The sequence below is a fragment of the Pleurodeles waltl genome, chromosome 2_1 (assembly GCF_031143425.1).
Source record: "Pleurodeles waltl isolate 20211129_DDA chromosome 2_1, aPleWal1.hap1.20221129, whole genome shotgun sequence".
Lineage (NCBI taxonomy): Eukaryota > Metazoa > Chordata > Amphibia > Caudata > Salamandridae > Pleurodeles > Pleurodeles waltl.
This window is the reverse complement of record NC_090438.1, coordinates 165340505-165360468: the sequence shown is the minus strand read 5'-3', so window position 1 is coordinate 165360468 and position 19964 is coordinate 165340505. Positions and strand designations below refer to the sequence as shown.

The following is a 19964-nucleotide window of genomic DNA, read 5'->3' as shown; positions in this document are numbered from 1 at the left end:
CAACAGATGCTTAACACTACTCCTTGGATAAGCCTACTGCTCGACCACACTACCACAAAATAGAGCATTAGTATTATCTATTTCTACCACTATTTTACCTCTAAGGGGAACCCTTGGACTCTGTGCATGCTATTCCTTACTTTGAAATAGCACATACAGAGCCAACTTCCTACACCAGGTACTTACCCACTGCTATCATGGTCGCTGTGGGTCACTCTAGTACTCAACTGTTAGAGTTTCTAGTTCCTCCAGCTCACTTCTACTGATACCACTACCTTGAGTGGGGGACTGCCTTTCACATTCCACTTTTTTAGTATATGGCTTCACCCTCCCCTAGGGCCCTCACTATTTACTACTGCTTTTGCCAATGCTTATTGCTTTCTATGCTATTTACTGATTGTTAAAGTGTATATAATAGTGCCTTTACTTACCTCCAGTTGTGGGAATGCCTATTCAGTATTCTAGTATTTGTGTTACTATATAATCAACTACCTTTATTTTTGCAACATTGTGGGTTCTTGTATGTGTGATCAGTGCTGTGTGACTATAGTGGTATTGCATACGCTTTGCATGTCTCCTAGATAAGTCTTGGCTGCTTGTCCACAGCTACCTCTAGAGAGCCCTGGCTTCTTAGAGACACTGCCTACACTTCACTAGTAGGGGATGCCCGGACCTGGTATAAGATGATAACACCGTAGGTGCTCACCACACACCAGGCCAGATTCCTACAGTGGTCTCCAGACTCAAGACTTCAAGGCTTAACCAGAAATGAAGTTGCAGTTTCACATGAAACATCTTGTCTAGCAGTGGCTGTTAGATCCATCTGCTGAGGAGCAACACTAACTTAAATTGCACAGGTTGTCAATGGCGTAGTCTGACTATGCAGCAGGCACTTGGTCTGCACTGGCCTGTCCATCTTCTTGCAAAACATTTTAAGATTTTATGTGAGGGTCCCAAGATGAAGATGATATGTCCTCAGCAGCCATCCTCACTTTAGGTCACCTGGATCAAGGACAGGTAATTTCTTTATACTTTACAGCAGCAGAAGAATAATGGGACTATTCCTCTGAAGATGGTGGGTCAACAGCCCTGATTGTCTTTTAGAGAATATCAAAAGATTACTTTCACAATTATTTGGGATTTTTGCAGAGAACATCCTTCAAAACTCAGTGTTTGGCCCTCTAATGAGGGCAGTTGCAATAAATGCACTCCTTGCACAGATCTGCCACAGACAGCACTTTTTATTTGGTGATTCCCCAATGCTCAATAGTTAAGCAAATTATATCACAGAAATCTAAGTCTAAAGGATGCAGTTTCCAAATGAAAAGTGCCAGAAGTGCTGAAAATCCAGAGGGAACTGAGTAAATCACTTTGTGGAAGGTAGATCAGCGTTCTGATGGTACTCACTTTCACATGGTGTGCAAAAGGAAATTGGAGGTACTGTGACCCTTTGGCAAGTTGGAGTTCAAGTGCTGGCAGGTTTTGTGTTTGACAATTTGGGCCTCTCTCTTTGAAGTGGTTTGGTTACTCAAGTGAAACTGTTTGCAGGCCTCTCAGGTCTCCGTTTGGAGATATTACATTTTTGAAACTTAACATGGGATTGCCAGCTGGACAACAGACAAACATTCAAGTTAGTCAATTTATAAAAGATACAGTGCTGGAGAACTCATGTATTTCTCAGTGTAGGCCTTCTCTCCACATTACAGTTCCTCTTAATGGCTCATTTTGACTTTTTGTGGTGAAATAAGTTGATTTTAAGCTAGGGCTAGAAAATACCATAACTTCGACTCAATGATGGTTTGGTGCTTGTTGTACAGTATGCATAAAGCTGGGTCTACTTGTTAGGTGGTTGTTTGTCAGGCAATGGTTATATCTTTAGCAAAGAAACAGATTTAAACCTAGAACTGTCAAGAAGTTGATTTTTCAGTTCAAGATAATGGAGAATTAAAAAGGAGAAGGTCTTTCCCTTCCAAACCTCAGCCTCTCTAAACTCCTATTGAGCATTACTGTTTTGGAGGCTAGCTGGAAGCTGTAGTCTCATGATGTTCTCTGCTTACAACTGAAGGATACTGCTAGAGATGGCAGCTATAGAGAGACGGATGTACATCTACTATTACTTAAGCCTCTCCAGGGATGAAAATTATTGATGCAAACACTAAAATTTTGTAACGTCCATCACACTGAGAAGCGGCAAACTTAAGTCTCTAAATCGTATCAGATCCACAGCATGCAGACTTGTTAGGGCAGTTTCTTGGCACAGGTAGGCGCCTTTTAAAGGGGATCCAAATGTACCTCTGAATCCTGGGTAGGATGTTATTTCTATTAAGCTCAAAATTCAATACAGAAGGGTTCTGCTCCAATATTTAAAGATTCCTTTTGTCTTCCAATCCCACGCAAATCCTTCCAGGTCAGCCATCCAAATGTGAAGAAAAATACTCCGCCCAACCTACCATCTGGTACAGGCTTCACACAAGACAGAAACTAAGCTCACAGTAGGCCAGTGAAGAAAAAGTAACATGGTTTAAAGTGGCAGCATTCTTCTAGCAAAAGAGTCACTGGTCTTGACACCAGTGCCAGTATTTCCAACCATTTGAGAAAGAGGAAAACCCAGGATAAACATGTCTTACTTTCTAGTTTTCAATAAAGTCGTCAGTGAATTTCGAACATTTATTATAACTTTCTCAAATGAGCTATAAAGTAGGTTGCTATTTAGAATCTAACCTGCAGAGACAAGAGGAATCGCTTTTTCTCAAATATTCTCACTCATCAAGAAAGCAAATTAGATGATTACTTGCACTATGCAAGACAGTGACACTTAACAGAAATATCACACATTCATATTATAGATCAAAGCCAACTTAATATAAATTGTGGAGAAAAAAAAATTGCAAGGTTGCTACAATTCACAAAATCAATATTGAAAATTACCTCTACTTGAGATTGGTCTTACCTATCAAAGACTTAATATTTTCAAGCACTGGTAGACTAGTTATACTTCCAGATATATCCTGGCCAAGTTCAGCAATCAGCTTTCCATATCCTTCATTTTCTTCTCTTAACAAATTGAACTTCTGTTGCTTATAACTGCAATATGGAAAAAATGGTTCAGTTTAGAACTTCAGTAGCTGCCACTATAAAGAATAGGCAAAAGACAAAAACTTACTTCATTCTATTTGCCACTCACTGGTCTAAATAAACTAAATAATGACAGCACTTGTAAGCGAAGGCTGTAGAAAAGCCAACAGAGCAAGTTTAACAAATAGATACACATTAGGGGCCTCCAGCAGGTGGGCTCATGAGCTTCCAGTTCACTAGCTAACAATACCTCCTGAGCTGCCATCAAGTTGGTTACAGAAAATAGATTATTATGCACTTCAGAAGTTCTAAAGCACTTTTCAAGAGACAGCAAGCAACACTAATTTCAGTCATTCACAGTGACAGTGAGGCAAACCAACGGCAGGGACACACACACCAACATTGTGACAGACTGTGTAAGATCCGCAAGATGACTAATCACAACACAAAATAAGCAGGCCTTACAGATTTAGTCACTTTCGGTGTCAGAACAAAGCCAGGAAAGAAGATTGTCAATTGTAGCAGCGGTAGTGAGGCTAAAATAAAGAACTATAGCATACAGAATGGAAGTGTGCAAGAGCAGCCAATAGGCATAAAGATGCATGTAGGGGGTGGAGTGACAGGTTGAGGTGTTCACTCATGCCACCGAATGAGTGCACAATCATCATCGAATAGTGTGAGAGAGAAGATTCTTATGTGGTACACCTCCTTGGAAGATAGTTTATTTCTAGTAATAACTCCTCAGATCTGGGATGGCCCATAGCACTCTAGACATGAATGTGTAATCTCTGGTACAGTGGTTTCTACTACTAACATAATGGTGAGATTACAATAATACTGAAGCCTCAATATATTTAAGCATTCTTGGTTTAATCACAGCTACCCCTTGCATTATGGGTATCCCTGGCAATGACTGATGCCATCACAGTCTTTATAGTCATCCTCAGCTTAATGATGGCCACCTCATGCCAAATTATGATCGCTTTTAAATCTTGCCAATAGACAGCCTTTGGCTGTCTGTTGGCAAAAGCCTATGTTGGACCAAACCAAAAACTTAAAGTGGGCTTACAGCCCTCCCATTGCTTACCCCATAGGTGGTCTTTGTCACAGTCATGCTTACATATTAGTCAGTGGAGTGCCTTCATTTTATTTTGTCTTTCACCTGGAGTGCAGCCTCTTTACCATTCTTTAAATTGGCAGACTTATACACTTTAACTGCTCACATTTAGGCAACCACTTTTTTACTTTCTCTATGAAGGTGCACATGCTTTCTCGCTATTTCGAATACCTTCCCATGCTACCCCTCACAGTTCTGCTGAAATAAATATATTTATTCCTTTTCCCTGTTTTGGGATTGCTCGACACCTTGCCTGTGCTGCCGGTCTGCTTCATATTTTAATAAAGTTGTAAGGAAATGCCTCCTTGGCATGGTTGCCCCCTGACTTTTTGCCTTTGCTGATGCTATGTTTACAATTGAAAGTGTGCTGAGGCCTGCTAACCAGGCCCCAGCACCAGTGTTCTTTCCCTAACCTGTACTTTTGTATCCACAATTGGCAGACCCTGGCATCCAGATAAGTCCCTTGTAACTGGTACTTCTAGTACCAAGGGCCCTGATGCCAAGGAAGGTCTCTAAGGGCTGCAGCATGTCTTATGCCACCCTGGAGACCTCTCACTCAGCACAGACAAACTGCTTGCCAGCTTGTGTGTGCTAGTGAGGACAAAAACGAGTAAGTCGACATGGCACTCCCCTCAGGGTGCCATGCCAGCCTCTCACTGCCTATGCAGTATAGGTAAGACACCCCTCTAGCAGGCCTTACAGCCCTAAGGCAGGGTGCACTATACCATAGGTGAGGGTACCAGTGCATGAGCATGGTACCCCTACAGTGTCTAAACAAAACCTTAGACATTGTAAGTGCAGGGTAGCCATAAGAGTATATGGTCTGGGAGTTTGTCAAACACGAACTCCACAGCACCATAATGGCTACACTGAAAACTGGGAAGTTTGGTATCAAACTTCTCAGCACAATAAATGCACACTGATGCCAGTGTACATTTTATTGCAAAATACACCCCAGAGGGCACCTTAGAGGTGCCCCCTGAAACTTAACCGACTGTCTGTGTAGGCTGACTAGTTCCAGCAGCCTGCCACACTAGAGACATGTTGCTGGCCCCATGGGGAGAGTGCCTTTGTCACTCTGAGGCCAGTAACAAAGCCTGCACTGGGTGGAGATGCTAACACCTCCCCCAGGCAGGAGCTGTAACACCTGGCGGTGAGCCTCAAAGGCTCACCCCTTTGTCACAGCCCAGCAGGGCACTCCAGTTTAGTGGAGTTGCCCGCCCCCTCCGGCCACGGCCCCCACTTTTGGCGGCAAGGCTGGAGGGAACAAAGAAAGCAACAAGGAGGAGTCACTGGCCAGTCAGGACAGCCCCTAAGGTGTCCTGAGCTGAAGTGACTAACTTTTAGAAATCCTCCATCTTGCAGATGGAGGATTCCCCCAATAGGGTTAGGATTGTGACCCCCTCCCCTTGGGAGGAGGCACAAAGAGGGTGTACCCACCCTCAGGGCTAGTAGCCATTGGCTACTAACCCCCCAGACCTAAACACGCCCTTAAATTTAGTATTTAAGGGCTACCCTGAACCCTAGAAAATTAGATTCCTGCAAACTACAAGAAGAAGGACTGCCTAGCTGAAAACCCCTGCAGAGGAAGACCAGAAGACGACAACTGCCTTGGCTCCAGAAACTCACCGGCCTGTCTCCTGCCTTCCAAAGATCCTGCTCCAGCGACGCCTTCCAAAGGGACCAGCGACCTCGACATCCTCTGAGGACTGCCCCTGCTTCGAAAAGACAAGAAACTCCCGAGGACAGCGGACCTGCTCCAAGAAAGGCTGCAACTTTGTTTCCAGCAGCCTTGAAAGAACCCTGCAAGCTCCCCGCAAGAAGCGTGAGACTTGCAACACTGCACCCGGCGACCCCGACTCGGCTGGTGGAGATCCAACACCTCAGGAGGGACCCCAGGACTACTCTGATACTGTGAGTACCAAAACCTGTCCCCCCTGAGCCCCCACAGCGCCGCCTGCAGAGGGAATCCCGAGGCTTCCCCTGACCGCGACTCTTTGAATCCTAAGTCCCGACGCCTGGGAGAGACCCTGCACCCGCAGCCCCCAGGACCGGAAGGACCGGACTTTCACTGGAGAAGTGACCCCCAGGAGTCCCTCTCCCTTGCCCAAGTGGAGGTTTCCCCGAGGAACCCCCCCCTTGCCTGCCTGCAGCGCTGAAGAGATCCCGAGATCTCTCATAGACTAACATTGCGAACCCAACGCCTGTTTCTACACTGCACCCGGCCGCCCCCGCGCTGCTGAGGGTGAAATTTCTGTGTGGGCTTGTGTCCCCCCCCGGTGCCCTACAAAACCCCCCTGGTCTGCCCTCCGAAGACGTGGGTACTTACCTGCAAGCAGACCGGAACCGGGGCACCCCCTTCTCTCCATTCTAGCCTATGTGTTTTGGGCACCACTTTGAACTCTGCACCTGACCGGCCCTGAGCTGCTGGTGTGGTAACTTTGGGGTTGCTCTGAACCCCCAACGGTGGGCTACCTTGGACCAAGAACTGAACCCTGTAAGTGTCTTACTTACCTGGTAAAACTAACAAAAACTTACCTCCCCTAGGAACTGTGAAAATTGCACTAAGTGTCCACTTTTAAAACAGCTATTTGTCAATAACTTGAAAAGTATACATGCAATTTTGATGATTTGAAGTTCCTAAAGTACTTACCTGCAATACCTTTCGAATGAGATATTACATGTAGAATTTGAACCTGTGGTTCTTAAAATAAACTAAGAAAATATATTTTTCTATACAAAAACCTATTGGCTGGATTTGTCTCTGAGTGTGTGTACCTCATTTATTGTCTATGTGTATGTACAACAAATGCTTAACACTACTCCTTGGATAAGCCTACTGCTCGACCACACTACCACAAAATAGAGCATTAGTATTATCTCTTTTTACCACTATTTTACCTCTAAGGGGAACCCTTGGACTCTGTGCATGCTATTCCTTACTGTGAAATAGCACATACAGAGCCAACTTCCTACAAAAGTGTTTTGAGGCACCTCACAATACCACTCGCTCCTCTATTTCCACCCATTATCCGTTGCTTCCCAAACTCCTATCCACTCCTACGTTGCTCCCCCACCCCTTGCAACAATATATATTATATTGTTTTTTGGGGGAGGGGGGGGGGGGGGGGTTCGCAGGGTCAGGCAGCTTCCATTTTCTGGCAAGCCACTCGGCTTTCACATGAATAAAAGGCTATTTAAAAAAAATATATATATATATATATATATATATATATATATATATATATATATATATATATATATATAAAATCAAGGTGGGGTTTGCCATCTTAAATTAGTAACAAACAAAAATGTACCAGAGTCATTGCAAAAGCACGTGCATGCACCATCTAGCCTGCAGGCAACTCCAGAATGATGCAGCCGGCAGCAGCTGCTGCTTTAGAACCTTTTTTCTGCTTTGTTTGCCAACGCTGCACAGTACTATAAAAAAAACTATTGGTTTTGTCAATATATTGTGGATATTCCTGCCAATGTGGTGCCAACCATATCGTCGTAGCATATACTGGTGGCCACCTTTGGCAATCTGTGGATATCCTTGGCATTCTGGCAGTAACTCCAAAGCATGATTTAGTATTACATGGAAGTCAGAATATTTTTTCACCTTGGAAAGTTATATACAAGAGTACTTGGTAAATATCCTAGGTGGATGTTTAGGGACCGAACACATACAATTAAAATTTAAAAAAATATTATTTTTAAGGGTTTTTTGTTTTCAGAAAATTATTTTAAAAAAACTTTCTTTGGTGGAGTCTACTTTGTATCATTATTCCATAGAATATCACGACATTTGGAGACAAATGTTGCATTCCGAATATATAGTTAAAATTCATGCTAAACTTGCGGACATACTGCAGATATTATTTCCATGGTGCAAGAGAGAACCTGTGGATTTTAATCATTTCAGTATTCTAGTAGCCACGTCACACTGAAAGCTTTTTCCTGACACTGCTGTTGGTAATCCAGACTTATACACAAGGGTGGTCACTACTGGCCAGTCCAATTGAAAGGCCACGGTTATAATCTTGTGTGATCCATTAACTATCACCAGCAACATGAACAGGTTACAATGTCACAGACATTTGCAAGGATCAGAAGGTCACAAATTTAGGAAGAATAAGTTATCTTATCAGTCAAAGGTAGACACCAGCGTATTTGGTAACAGTAACACCTGTTGTATACAACACTGAGAAATGGCTCAAGTGTTGTATGCTGTTTACTTGACTCCGCACTAACACAAAATAATATTAACTAAATGGACAAGCATTTGGCTAAAGTTAAAGAAATAAAATAACTAGAGTGTCCGGCACTCATTTTTAAAGTCATCCTTGAGCAAACGTGTAAAAAATACGATTGTCTCTTCAAAATTCCAAAAATGTACTTCATTAACATGCAGAACCATTTCACCTTAGTACATCAGATTATGTGTGATTATATCAGGGTACACAAATCAGTACATTGAGAAGCATTTTTTTAAAGTCATACTTTTCAAACATTAATTAAGAAACATACATGCTCCCACCCACTGTGACAATGTCAATAGTAAACTAAGAAGCAAATCAGTTGCCATGTGCACCCTTTGAGGGGCCTGAGATGCTATTGTGCATGGACAACATTATAGTTTATTAACTCAAACACAGGAGAAGGTTTGGTTTCATGTAGCACGGATCCCAAGTCATTTATTTCAAGGTCACTTAACGTGATAATGATAAAAAAGGACCCCCATATATCCTGGTTACCAGGATATATGGGGGTCGCAGACAAAACTTCTAGCCAGGGTACAGGTCATGGGAATGTAGAATAACCAACTGGCTCCCTCTTGTGAAATGTCTGATCAGTTGTCAGTAACTTAGAGACCTTGACCTCAAGAGTGTGAGTGTGTGTTTTGTTCTTTTTGACAGGTCAGTCTACCCAAACGCTTCTCATTAATTCCCTCCCCCCCCCCCCCAATTTCCCCCCAAACTAGATGTGCTTGTAGGACAAGAATAAGTAGGAATGTTGCTTGTTTATGACAAACATTCTATGCAACTTAGAAGTCCCAGATGGACGATTCCATATCTCAAAAGGTGACTCTATATGACTCCCATGGACACCTTCTATGGTTAAGACTCTTGTTTTGAACATATACCTTTTGACTTATTTTTGCATATAATGTTAAACCCATTCACCAGCATAGTGAAAGTATACTTACAAGAGTTTGGTCTTGATTTTAACAGATTTCTGATTGAACTGTTGGGACTGTTTGATAAGTCCCAGTGATTCCAATGTTTCTGGATCCAGACGTTCCTTTAGGATTGTATCAGAAACCAAGCACTGCATAACACAAGAGCCATAAAATTAATACAAACAGAATTACATACAAGTATTCACTGTCTTAAAACACCGCAATCAAAATGCCTCAAAACACATTAAACACCCTATGATTCTTGCAAGGTTGTCAATTAAACGTCAGCAATTCCAACTGGAGTTGGTCATGACAGGATGGAACTATGATGAATCACCATCACCGTTCCCCCTCCCCCCCATTGTGTGCTCCACACCAGACAAAAACACAATGGAGCGAAATACAACACAGAAGAGATGCAGGGACACAAGTAGGCAGGAAGAATAAGGAGGAGAAAAATTAAAGGGGCATGCAAGGACACCCTATACACCTGTAGTTGGTTGCCTAGCTAAACAACTGTATTTCTCGGTCACAGCCAACCCTCAAAGGAACACTACCTTTCCCCAAAAGAGGGGAAAAGTTCCAAGGAAGGACAGCAAAAATGTAAACACATACATGGGTTGAAAAGGAGGGGAGTATGTTTAAGGTAGCAAAGTCACAGCTGACAGTCTCCAAAGTCATGCATGGATCAATGGATTTTGTGTGGCAGAAAGTTCTAGAACCTGATAAAGATTCAAATAAAAACACACAACTAGTAATATGACGAGATGAACAGGTTTACTAGTTTTCTAAATCAAAGGTATTTACATCACTCTCAAACACAGGATTTTTGTGATTAAATGAGGGACAGCAAGATACCTACTGAAAGAGGTCTCATTTTAAGCATATACCTTAGGCATTGTTATTCCTGTCTTTTTTAAATAACTCAAATATGAAAAGGTTCTAAATGATTCTTACTAGGAAATAGAGTTAGTTGGGCAATGGCCTTGGTACAAAGTAATTTGATACAGTCACCTGAATTTAGCAGTGTCAGTTTATTTTCACAGCTAATACAGAGATAGGATCCTAATCTCTACCCAACAAATTGAACCTAAGACATTAAAAAAGGCAGCAAATACGCTGCTTTATGAATTTACAGCAGAAATATGTAATGGATAAGTAACATTTCATGTAAGCAGCTTCCCTATGCAATCACAGGGTCAAGAATATTTAAAATCGGAATTCAGGACCATTGAGACAAGAAACTAATTAAATCTCCCCACTGTGGCTAACAAACCAAAATCTATTTCCAATCCCAATTACTAGATGACAAAATGCTGTGCAACATAAGAACCTAGAACAGCGCTACAAGCCAGCATTCTTGCATCATGGTGCACGATGACACTGAGCCCAGTAGCAATGATGCTTGCCTCTGTGTCAGCAGTGAAGCTTTCACAGTGGTTCTCATTTGAATACTGCACATTTACAGTGTGTTTAAAGGAAGCACTTTTGGTAACTGCACTCAGACTCACTTTAAGGTACCTTGTTAAATACATTGTAGTTTATATTTTTTGTAACTTAGTTCCCCAGTTGTTGATCTTACAGAACCTTAAAGTGTCTCAATACCTTGTTTTACTGTGTTTTTTTAACTGCTTGCACAGTAAGTCAGCAGAAGCCAAAAAATAAATTAAGAAAATAAAGATTTTTTAAGTCACACTGCAATGAAGCATTCAACTTACCAGACAAGAGGACACAAGGACTGTAAAGTAATCTCGTTTACTTTTTTCTTCTAAACAACTGGTCTCAATATCTGTAAGAAATTCAACAAGTGTAGTTGTTTAAAGCATATTGAGCATTTTCTTATTCAAAGAAGAGTGACCTGTGATGCTCTCATTAGGTAAGTGAGGGACATTCAAAGTACAGGTCTGGGGACTAACCTATGTTTTCCACATGTTTGATATTTTAGAAGTATTATGAATAAAAAGGGGGTTTGCTTTTTCTCCCTTCCTGCCTTAGGACCCTGATGCATGTTACACCCAAACCTAAAAAGCTCCATTACACCTTTAAATTTTAGAAGATTTAAGATGAACCAAGTCATATGTCCTGCACAATAAACAAGAGTTCCCCCAATTATCTGTACTGCGTGGACATTTTATTGCAAAGGGGTAGGTTAGAAAGACCTGGGCCACGATCTTCGTAGATTGTGTTGAGAAGGAAGTAGCCACCCTCACTCAGAAATGAGGCACACTACGGATGTCTAACAATCAAAACATATCGCTGATGATTAAACAAAAAAAGATGGAACATCTGCAAATTCGCACAACTGCTGAGTTCACTTAAGGAAAAAGAACAAATATGCAGAACTACATGATTTCACAGGGGCAAGTGTTCAAAGATGCTCCGTTTTAGGTACAGAAACTCGCTGACCAACAGAACCATAAGGTTATGCAGGTGCACAAGGTTACAATGAAGACCAAGAGTATCAAAAAGCAAAGTAAAGCTGCAGACTAAGAACGCTGTTTGTTAAGAGCACAAAAGATACATAAGTATGGTTATCTAGGTTGAAAGAATTAAAAAATATATATATTAGTTTGACAATAAAAAGGGTATATTACCTAATATACAGAACACATCTGCTAAAATTGAGGGCATGTCATCCCGAAGTTCCTAAATATGGGAAACAGGAAAAGATATTGAGTGCTAGAGAAAAACAAATACATAATCTAGATATGTTCATATTTAGAGATATTGCTCTGATTTACTATTGATGAACACATTTGATTTTCATTTTGGACACTTTGGGAACAGTTACTGTGCTTGCAAAAGAAGGTTAAGCAAATTAACCTCTACAACGTGGTTCTTTTTAAACAAATAACATGTTTATTACGACAAAATCAACATGATACATTCAAAGGTTAATAAGTGGCACTAATAAGGAAATACACTCTAAAGTAACCATAACACCTTTTACAACTGATGAAGAGACAAATCTACAGCCTCAAAGCTCCCCTTTATGCAAATAAGGATAATTCATGTTTTGAGGCTCGCTTGCTGTGTCAACACATGAAACCAGGACTACGATTAACGAATGCTTCCAGTGCTCTAAACTTATGACTATCTTTCTTCCTTCAAACATGAAACGTCTTTCCCCTGATAGACGAGAAGCAAATGTCATAGCACTACAATACTAGCCCTAAATGTACGACTGTCCAACAAAGACTCCAGAACGCGGCCTTCCATTATCTCCAGAGAAAAAAACAAGCACTGGCAACGCCAATAGGTCTCACCTATAAGAGAGCTATTGCTTTGTCAATGTTTTCACATCCCGCCATCTGGTGTTGGGCTCGGAGTGTTACAAGTTGTTTTTCTTCGAAGAAGTCTTTTCGAGTCACGAGACCGAGGGACTCCTCCCATTTCGACTCCATTGCGCATGGGCGTCGACTCCATCTTAGATTGTTTTATCCCGCAGAGGGTGAGGTAGGAGTTGTGTATGCTAGTAATAGTGCCCATGCAATGGAGTAATGTACATAATGTAGTTTAAAGTAATATATTTACAAATATACAGATGTTCAAGATCAACTTCTAAACGGCTACAGGCTCCCGGGGAGGCGGGTGGGCGCATGTGAATCTGCAGCGACTAATGTGGTGGTTCAGCCTGTAGGAGTTGAAGATGTTTGAAACAATGTTCGTAGTACCGCTTGGCCTACTGTGGCTTGTTGTGCCGTTAGTACATCTACACAGTAGTGTTTGGTAAATGTATGAGGCATAGACCATGTAGCTGCCTGTAAAGAAATGGCTCCCTGTTGCAGTTACCCCCCCACTTTTTGCCTGATACTGATGCTGACTTGACTGAGAAGTGTGCTGGGACCCTGCTAACCAGGCCCCAGCACCAGTGTTCCTTCACCTAAAATGTACCATTGTATCCACAATTGGCACACCCTGGCATTCAGATAAGTCCCTTGTAAACTGGTACTTCTAGTACCAAGGGCCCTGATGCCAAGGAAAGGTCTCTAAGGGCTGCAGCATGTCTTATGCCACCCTAGAGACCCCTCACTCAGCACAGACACACTGCTTACAAGCCTGTGTGTGCTAGTGAGAACAAAATGAGTAAGTCGACATGGCACTCCCCTCAGGGTGCCATGCCAGCCTCTCACTGCCTATGCAGTATAGGTAAGACACCCCTCTAGCAGGCCTTACAGCCCTAAGGCAGGGTGCACTATACCATAGGTGAGGGTACCAGTGCATGAGCATGGTACCCCTACAGTGTCTAAACAAAACCTTAGATATTGTAAGTGCAGGGTAGCCATAAGAGTATATGGTCTGGGAGTCTGTCAAACACGAACTCCACAGCACCATAATGGCTACGCTGAAAACTGGGAAGTTTGGTATCAAACTTCTCAGCACAATAAATGCACACTGATGCCAGTGTACATTTCATTGTAAAATACACCCCAGAGGGCACCTTAGAGGTGCCCCCTGAAACTTAACCAACTATCTGTGTAGGCTGACTGGTTCCAGCAGCCTGCCACACTAGAGACATGTTGCTGGCCCCATGGGGAGAGTGCCTTTGTCACTCTGAGGCCAGTAACAAAGCCTGCACTGGGTGGAGATGCTAACACCTCCCCCAGGCAGAAGCTGTGACACCTGGCGGTGAGCCTCAAAGGCTCACCCCTTTGTCACAGCCCAGCAGGGCACTCCAGCTTAGTGGAGTTGCCCGCCCCCTCCGGCCACGGCCCCCACTTTTGGCGGCAAGGCTGGAGGGAACAAAGAAAGCAACAAGGAGGAGTCACTGGCCAGTCAGGACAGCCCCTAGGGTGTCCTGAGCTGAGGTGACTCTGACTTTTAGAAATCCTCCATCTTGCAGATGGAGGATTCCCCCAATAGGGTTAGGATTGTGACCCCCTCCCCTTGGGAGGAGGCACAAAGAGGGTGTACCCACCCTCAGGGCTAGTAGCCATTGGCTACTAACCCCCCAGACCTAAACACGCCCTTAAATTTAGTATTTAAGGGCTACCCTGAACCCTAGAAAATTAGATTCCTGCAACTACAAGAAGAAGGACTGCCTAGCTGAAAACCCCTGCAGCGGAAGACCAGAAGACGACAACTGCCTTGGCTCCAGAAACTCACCGGCCTGTCTCCTGCCTTCCAAAGATCCTGCTCCAGCGACGCCTTCCAAAGGGACCAGCGACCTCGACATCCTCTGAGGACTGCCCCTGCTTCGAAAAGACAAGAAACTCCCGAGGACAGCGGACCTGCTCCAAGAAAAGCTGCAACTTTGTTTCCAGCAGCTTTAAAGAACCCTGCAAGCTCCCCGCAAGAAGCGTGAGACTTGCAACACTGCACCCGGCGACCCCGACTCGGCTGGTGGAGAACCGACACCTCAGGAGGGACCCCAGGACTACTCTGATACTGTGAGTACCAAAACCTGTCCCCCCTGAGCCCCCACAGCGCCGCCTGCAGAGGGAATCCCGAGGCTTCCCCTGACCGCGACTCTTTGAATCCAAAGTCCCGACACCTGGGAAAGACCCTGCACCCGCAGCCCCCAGGACCTGAAGGACCGGACTTTCACTGGAGAAGTGACCCCCAGGAGTCCCTCTTCCTTGCCCAAGTGGAGGTTTCCCCGAGGAACCCCCCCCTTGCCTGCCTGCAGCGCTGAAGAGATCCCGAGATCTCTCATAGACTAACATTGCGAACCCGACGCTTGTTTCTACACTGCACCCGGCCGCCCCCGCGCCGCTGAGGGTGAAATTTCTGTGTGGGCTTGTGTCCCCCCCGGTGCCCTACAAAACCCCCCTGGTCTGCCCTCCGAAGACGCGGGTACTTACCTGCAAGCAGACCGGAACCGGGGCACCCCCTTCTCTCCATTATAGCCTATGCATTTTGGGCACCACTTTGAACTCTGCACCTGACTGGCCCTGAGCTGCTGGTGTGGTAACTTTGGGGTTGCTCTGAACCCCCAACGGTGGGCTACCTTGGACCAAGAACTGAACCCTGTAAGTGTCTTACTTACCTGGTAAAACTAACAAAAACTTACCTCCCCCAGGAACTGTGAAAAATTGCACTGTGTCCACTTTTTAAATAGCTATTTGTGAATAACTTGAAAAGTATACATGCAATTGAAATGATTCAAAGTTCCTAATGTACTTACCTGCAATACCTTTCAAACAAGATATTACATGTTAAATTTAAACCTGTGGTTCTTAAAATAAACTAAGAAAAGATATGTTTCTATACAAAACCTATTGGCTGGATTTGTCTCTGAGTGTGTGTACCTCATTTATTGTCTATGTGTATGTACAACAAATGCTTAACACTACTCCTTGGATAAGCCTACTGCTCGACCACACTACCACAAAATAGAGCATTAGTATTATCTATTTTTACCACTATTTTACCTCTAAGGGGAACCCTTGGACTCTGTGCATGCTATTCCTTACTTTGAAATAGCACATACAGAGCCAACTTCCTACAGTTCTTGAATGGTAAATGCTTGAATCTCACTCACTCTTCTTAGAGATGTGATGGCAATTAAAAATGCAACTTTCCACGTTAAGTATTGCATTTCACAAGAGTGCATGGGCTCAAAAGGTGGACCCATGAGTCGTGTTAGGACAATGTTGAGGTTCCATGAAGGAACTGGTGGTGTTCTTGGTGGTATAATTCTCTTTAGGCCTTCCATAAACGCCTTTATGACTGGTATCCTAAACAATGAAATTGAGGGCGTAATTTGTAGGTAAGCAGAAATTGCCGTAAGATGTATTTTAATGGAAGAGAAAGCTAGGTTAGATTTTTGCAAATGTAGTAAGTATCCTACTATTTCTTTTGCAGATGCATGTAAAGGTTGAATTTGATTATTATGGCAGTAATAAAACAAATCTTTTCCACTTATTTGCATAGCAGTGTCTAGTGATAGGTTTTCTAGCTTGTTTTATGACCTCCATACATTCCTGTGTGAGGTCTATGTGCCCGAATTCTAGGATTTCAGGAGCCAAATTGCTAGATTCAACGATGCTGGATTTGGATGTCGGATCTGTTGTTTGTGTTGTGTTAACAGATCTGGTCTGTTGGGTAGTTTGACATGAGGTACTGCTGAAAGGTCTATTAGTGTTGTTTACCAAGGTTGCCTTGCCCATGTTGGTGCTATTAGTACGAGTTTGAGTTTGTTTTGACTCAACCTGTTTACTAGATATGGAAGGAGAGGGAGAGGGGGAAAAGCGTACGCAAATATCCCTGACCAGTTCATCCATAGAGCATTGCCTTGGGATTGATCTTGTGGGTACCTGGATGCGAAGTTTTGGCATTTTGAGTTTTCTTTTGTTGCAAATAGATCTATTTGAGGTGTTCCCCAAAATTGAAAGTAATTGTTTAGTATTTGGGGGTGAATTTCACATTCGTGGGTTTGTTGGTGATCGAGAGAGAGATTGTCTGCCAACTGGTTCTGAATCCCTGGAATAAATTGTGCTATTAGGCGAATGTGGTTGTGAATCGCCCAATGCCATATTTTTTGTGTTAGGAGGCACAACTGTGTCGAGTGTGTCCCTCCTTGTTTGTTTAGATAATACATTGTTGTCATGTTGTCTGTTTTGACAAGAATGTATTTTTGGGTTATTATGGGTTGAAATGCTTTCAGCGTTAGAAATACTGCTAACAGTTCTAAGTGATTTATGTGAAACTGCCTCTGATGTATGTCCCATTGTCCTTGGATGCTGTGTTGATTGAGGTGTGCTCCCCACCCGGTCATGGAAGCATCCGTCGTTATGACGTATTGTGGCACAGGGTCTTGGAAAGGCCGCCCTCGGTTTAAATTTGTACTGTTCCACCATAGAAGCGAGATGTATGTTTGGCGGTCTATCAACACCAGATCTAGAAGTTGACCCTGTGCTTGTGACCATTGTGATGCTAGGCACTGTTGTAAGGGCCGCATGTGCAATCTTGCGTTTGGGACAATGGCTATGCATGAAGACATCATGCCTAGGAGTTTCATTACCATTTTGACTTGTATCTTTTGTGTTGGATACATGGCCTGTATTACCTTGTGAAATGTTTGAACCCTTTGTGGACTTGGAGTGGCAATCCCTTTTGCTGTGTTGATTGTCGCTCCTAAGTATTGCTGTGTTTGACACGGCAAAAGGTGTGACTTCGCGTAGTTGATCGAGAAACCTAGCCTGTGAAGTGTCTGTATGACGTAGTTTGTGTGCTGTGAACATTGTCTTAGCGTGTTGGTTTTGATTAACCAGTCGTCTAAGTACGGGAACACATGTATTTGCTGCCTTCTGATATGTGCAGCTACTACTGCCAGGCATTTTGTAAAAACTCTTGGCGCAGTTGTTATTCCGAATGGCAACACTTTGAATTGGTAATGTATTCCTTGGAATACGAACCTTAGGTATTTCCTGTGTGAAGGATGTATTTGTATATGGAAATACGCATCTTTTAGGTCTAATGTTGTCATGTAATCTTGCTGTTTGAGCAGTGGGATTACGTCTTGTAACGTGACCATGTGAAAGTGGTCTGATTTGATGTAGGTATTTAGTGTTCTGAGATCTAGTATTGGTCTCAGAGTTTTGTCCTTTTTGGGTATTAGAAAGTACAGTGAGTAAACTCCTGTGTTTTTTTGTAGATTTGGCACTAATTCTATTGCGTCCTTTTGTAGCAATGCTTGAACTTCTAGTCCTAGAAGATCTATATGTTGTTTTGACATATTGTGCGTTTTCGGTGGGACGTTTGGAGGGAATTGGTGAAATTCTATGCAATAACCATGCTGGATAATTGCTAAGACCCAGGTGTCTGTTATTTCCTCCCAAAGTTTGTAAAATTGGCTTAGTCTTCCCCCCCACAGGTGTTATGTGATGGGGTTGTGTGACTTGGGAGTCACTGTTTATTTTGAGGAGTTTTGGGGCCTTGGAATTTTCCTCGATTTCTTGGGAATTGGCCCCCTCTATATTGTCCCCAAAAACCTCCCCTCTGATATTGACCCTGGTAAGTAGGCCTTGTTTGTGAGGTTGTGGTTTCTGTGGGTTGACCTCGAAACCCTCCCCTAAAAGGTGTTTTCCGAAATGTGCCTCTGCTCTGCGGGGAGTAGAGTGCGCCCATGGATTTGGCTGTATCAGTGTCTTTTTTGAGTTTCTCAATGGCAGTGTCAACCTCCGGCCCAAACAATTGCTGTTCATTAAATGGCATATTGAGCACAGCTTGTTGGATTTCCGGCTTGAACCCTGAAGTGCGCAGCCATGCGTGCCTTCGTATCGTGATTGCAGTGTTTATTGTCCTTGCAGCTGTATCTGCTGCATCCATGGAAGACCGTATCTGATTATTTGAGATACTTTGTCCCTCTTCTACCACCTGTTGCGCTCTTTTTTGGAACTCCTTGGGTAAGTGTTCAATTAAATGTTGCATTTCATCCAAATGAGCTCTGTCGTATCTTGCCAAAAGTGCTTGTGAATTGGCAATACGCCATTGATTTGCTGCTTGTGCTGCAACCCTTTTTCCCGCAGCATCAAATTTGCGGCTCTCTTTGTCTGGAGGTGGTGCGTCTCCTGAGGTATGAGAGTTGGCTCTCTTACGAGCTGCCCCGACAACTACTGAGTCTGGTGTTAGTTGTGTTGTAATATAGATTGGATCTGTTGGCGGTGGCTTGTACTTTTTCTCCACCGTTGGAGTTATGGCTCTGCCTTTAACTGGATCCTGAAATATTTGCTTTGAATGTTTTAGCATTCCTGGGAGCATGGGAAGGCTTTGGTACTGGCTATGGGTGGAGGATAGGGTGTTAAACAGAAAGTCATCCTCAATTGGTTCAGAATGTAGGGTGACGTTGTGAAATTCGGCTGCCCTTGCGACCACCTGTGTGTAGGACGTACTGTCCTCAGGTGGTGACGGTTTTGTGGGATAGGAGTCTGGGCTGTTGTCAGACACTGGAGCATCATAAAGGTCCCATGCATCGGGATCATCCTGACTCATTGTAGTATGAGCTGGTGAGTGCATCAGTGGTGGAGTTGTTGCTGGTGATGCATGTGTTGATGGTGGTGGAGACGGTGGCGGGGTGGTTTTCCTTACCACTTTTGCCTGTGGTTGCTTGTCCTATTGTTGAAAGGCAAGTTTCCTTTTTATTTTGATTGGGGGAAGAGTGGTTATCTTCCCTGTGTCCTCATGAATATGAAGCCTTCTTTGCGTGTAGTCAGGCTCTACCGCTTGAAGCTCCTCTCCAAATGTATGTAATTGGGAGGTTAATCCTTGTTCCTCTGTATAGGAACTAGTTTTCGGCTCCAAGGCTGGATGTTTCGGAACTGAAACCTTTTCGGAAGTCTTTTTAGGCTCCGAAGAAACCTTCTTTGTTTTCGGCGTGGTGTCTCGGTGCCGAAATTCTTCGGTGACGCTGTCTCTGTGCCGAAGTTTCTCGGAGCCGCTGTCTCGGCTCCGAGGTTGCTGTGTGGCAGTATCTCGACCGGAGTCGGATGACTTCGACACCAGCATGCCCTTTTTCGGTGCCTTGGATCGGTCACCTAGTTTTCGGGTTAAGCCATGGCCTGTTGGCGGTGGCGTCCCCTGGGCTTTTGTGGACTTCTCGTGAGTCTTGATTTTCGACGTCTTACTCAAGGTTTGGTGTGTTTCTTC

The 19964-nt window shown here is 43.6% G+C and overlaps 1 protein-coding gene across 2 annotated transcripts in view; it reads right to left on the bottom strand.

Annotated features, from left to right (window-relative positions):
* The window catches only part of THOC2 (THO complex subunit 2), a 900323-nt gene that overhangs the window by 773203 nt on the left and 107156 nt on the right, over positions 1-19964 (bottom strand). For both annotated transcript variants that reach the window (XM_069211944.1, XM_069211952.1), the window contains exons 4-7: positions 11969-12020; positions 11093-11163; positions 9402-9523; positions 2951-3084 (exon numbers count right to left, since the gene is read on the bottom strand). In XM_069211944.1, the coding sequence (XP_069068045.1) occupies positions 2951-3084; positions 9402-9523; positions 11093-11163; positions 11969-12020 (379 nt within the window). The remainder of the gene's footprint in view (positions 1-2950; positions 3085-9401; positions 9524-11092; positions 11164-11968; positions 12021-19964) is intronic.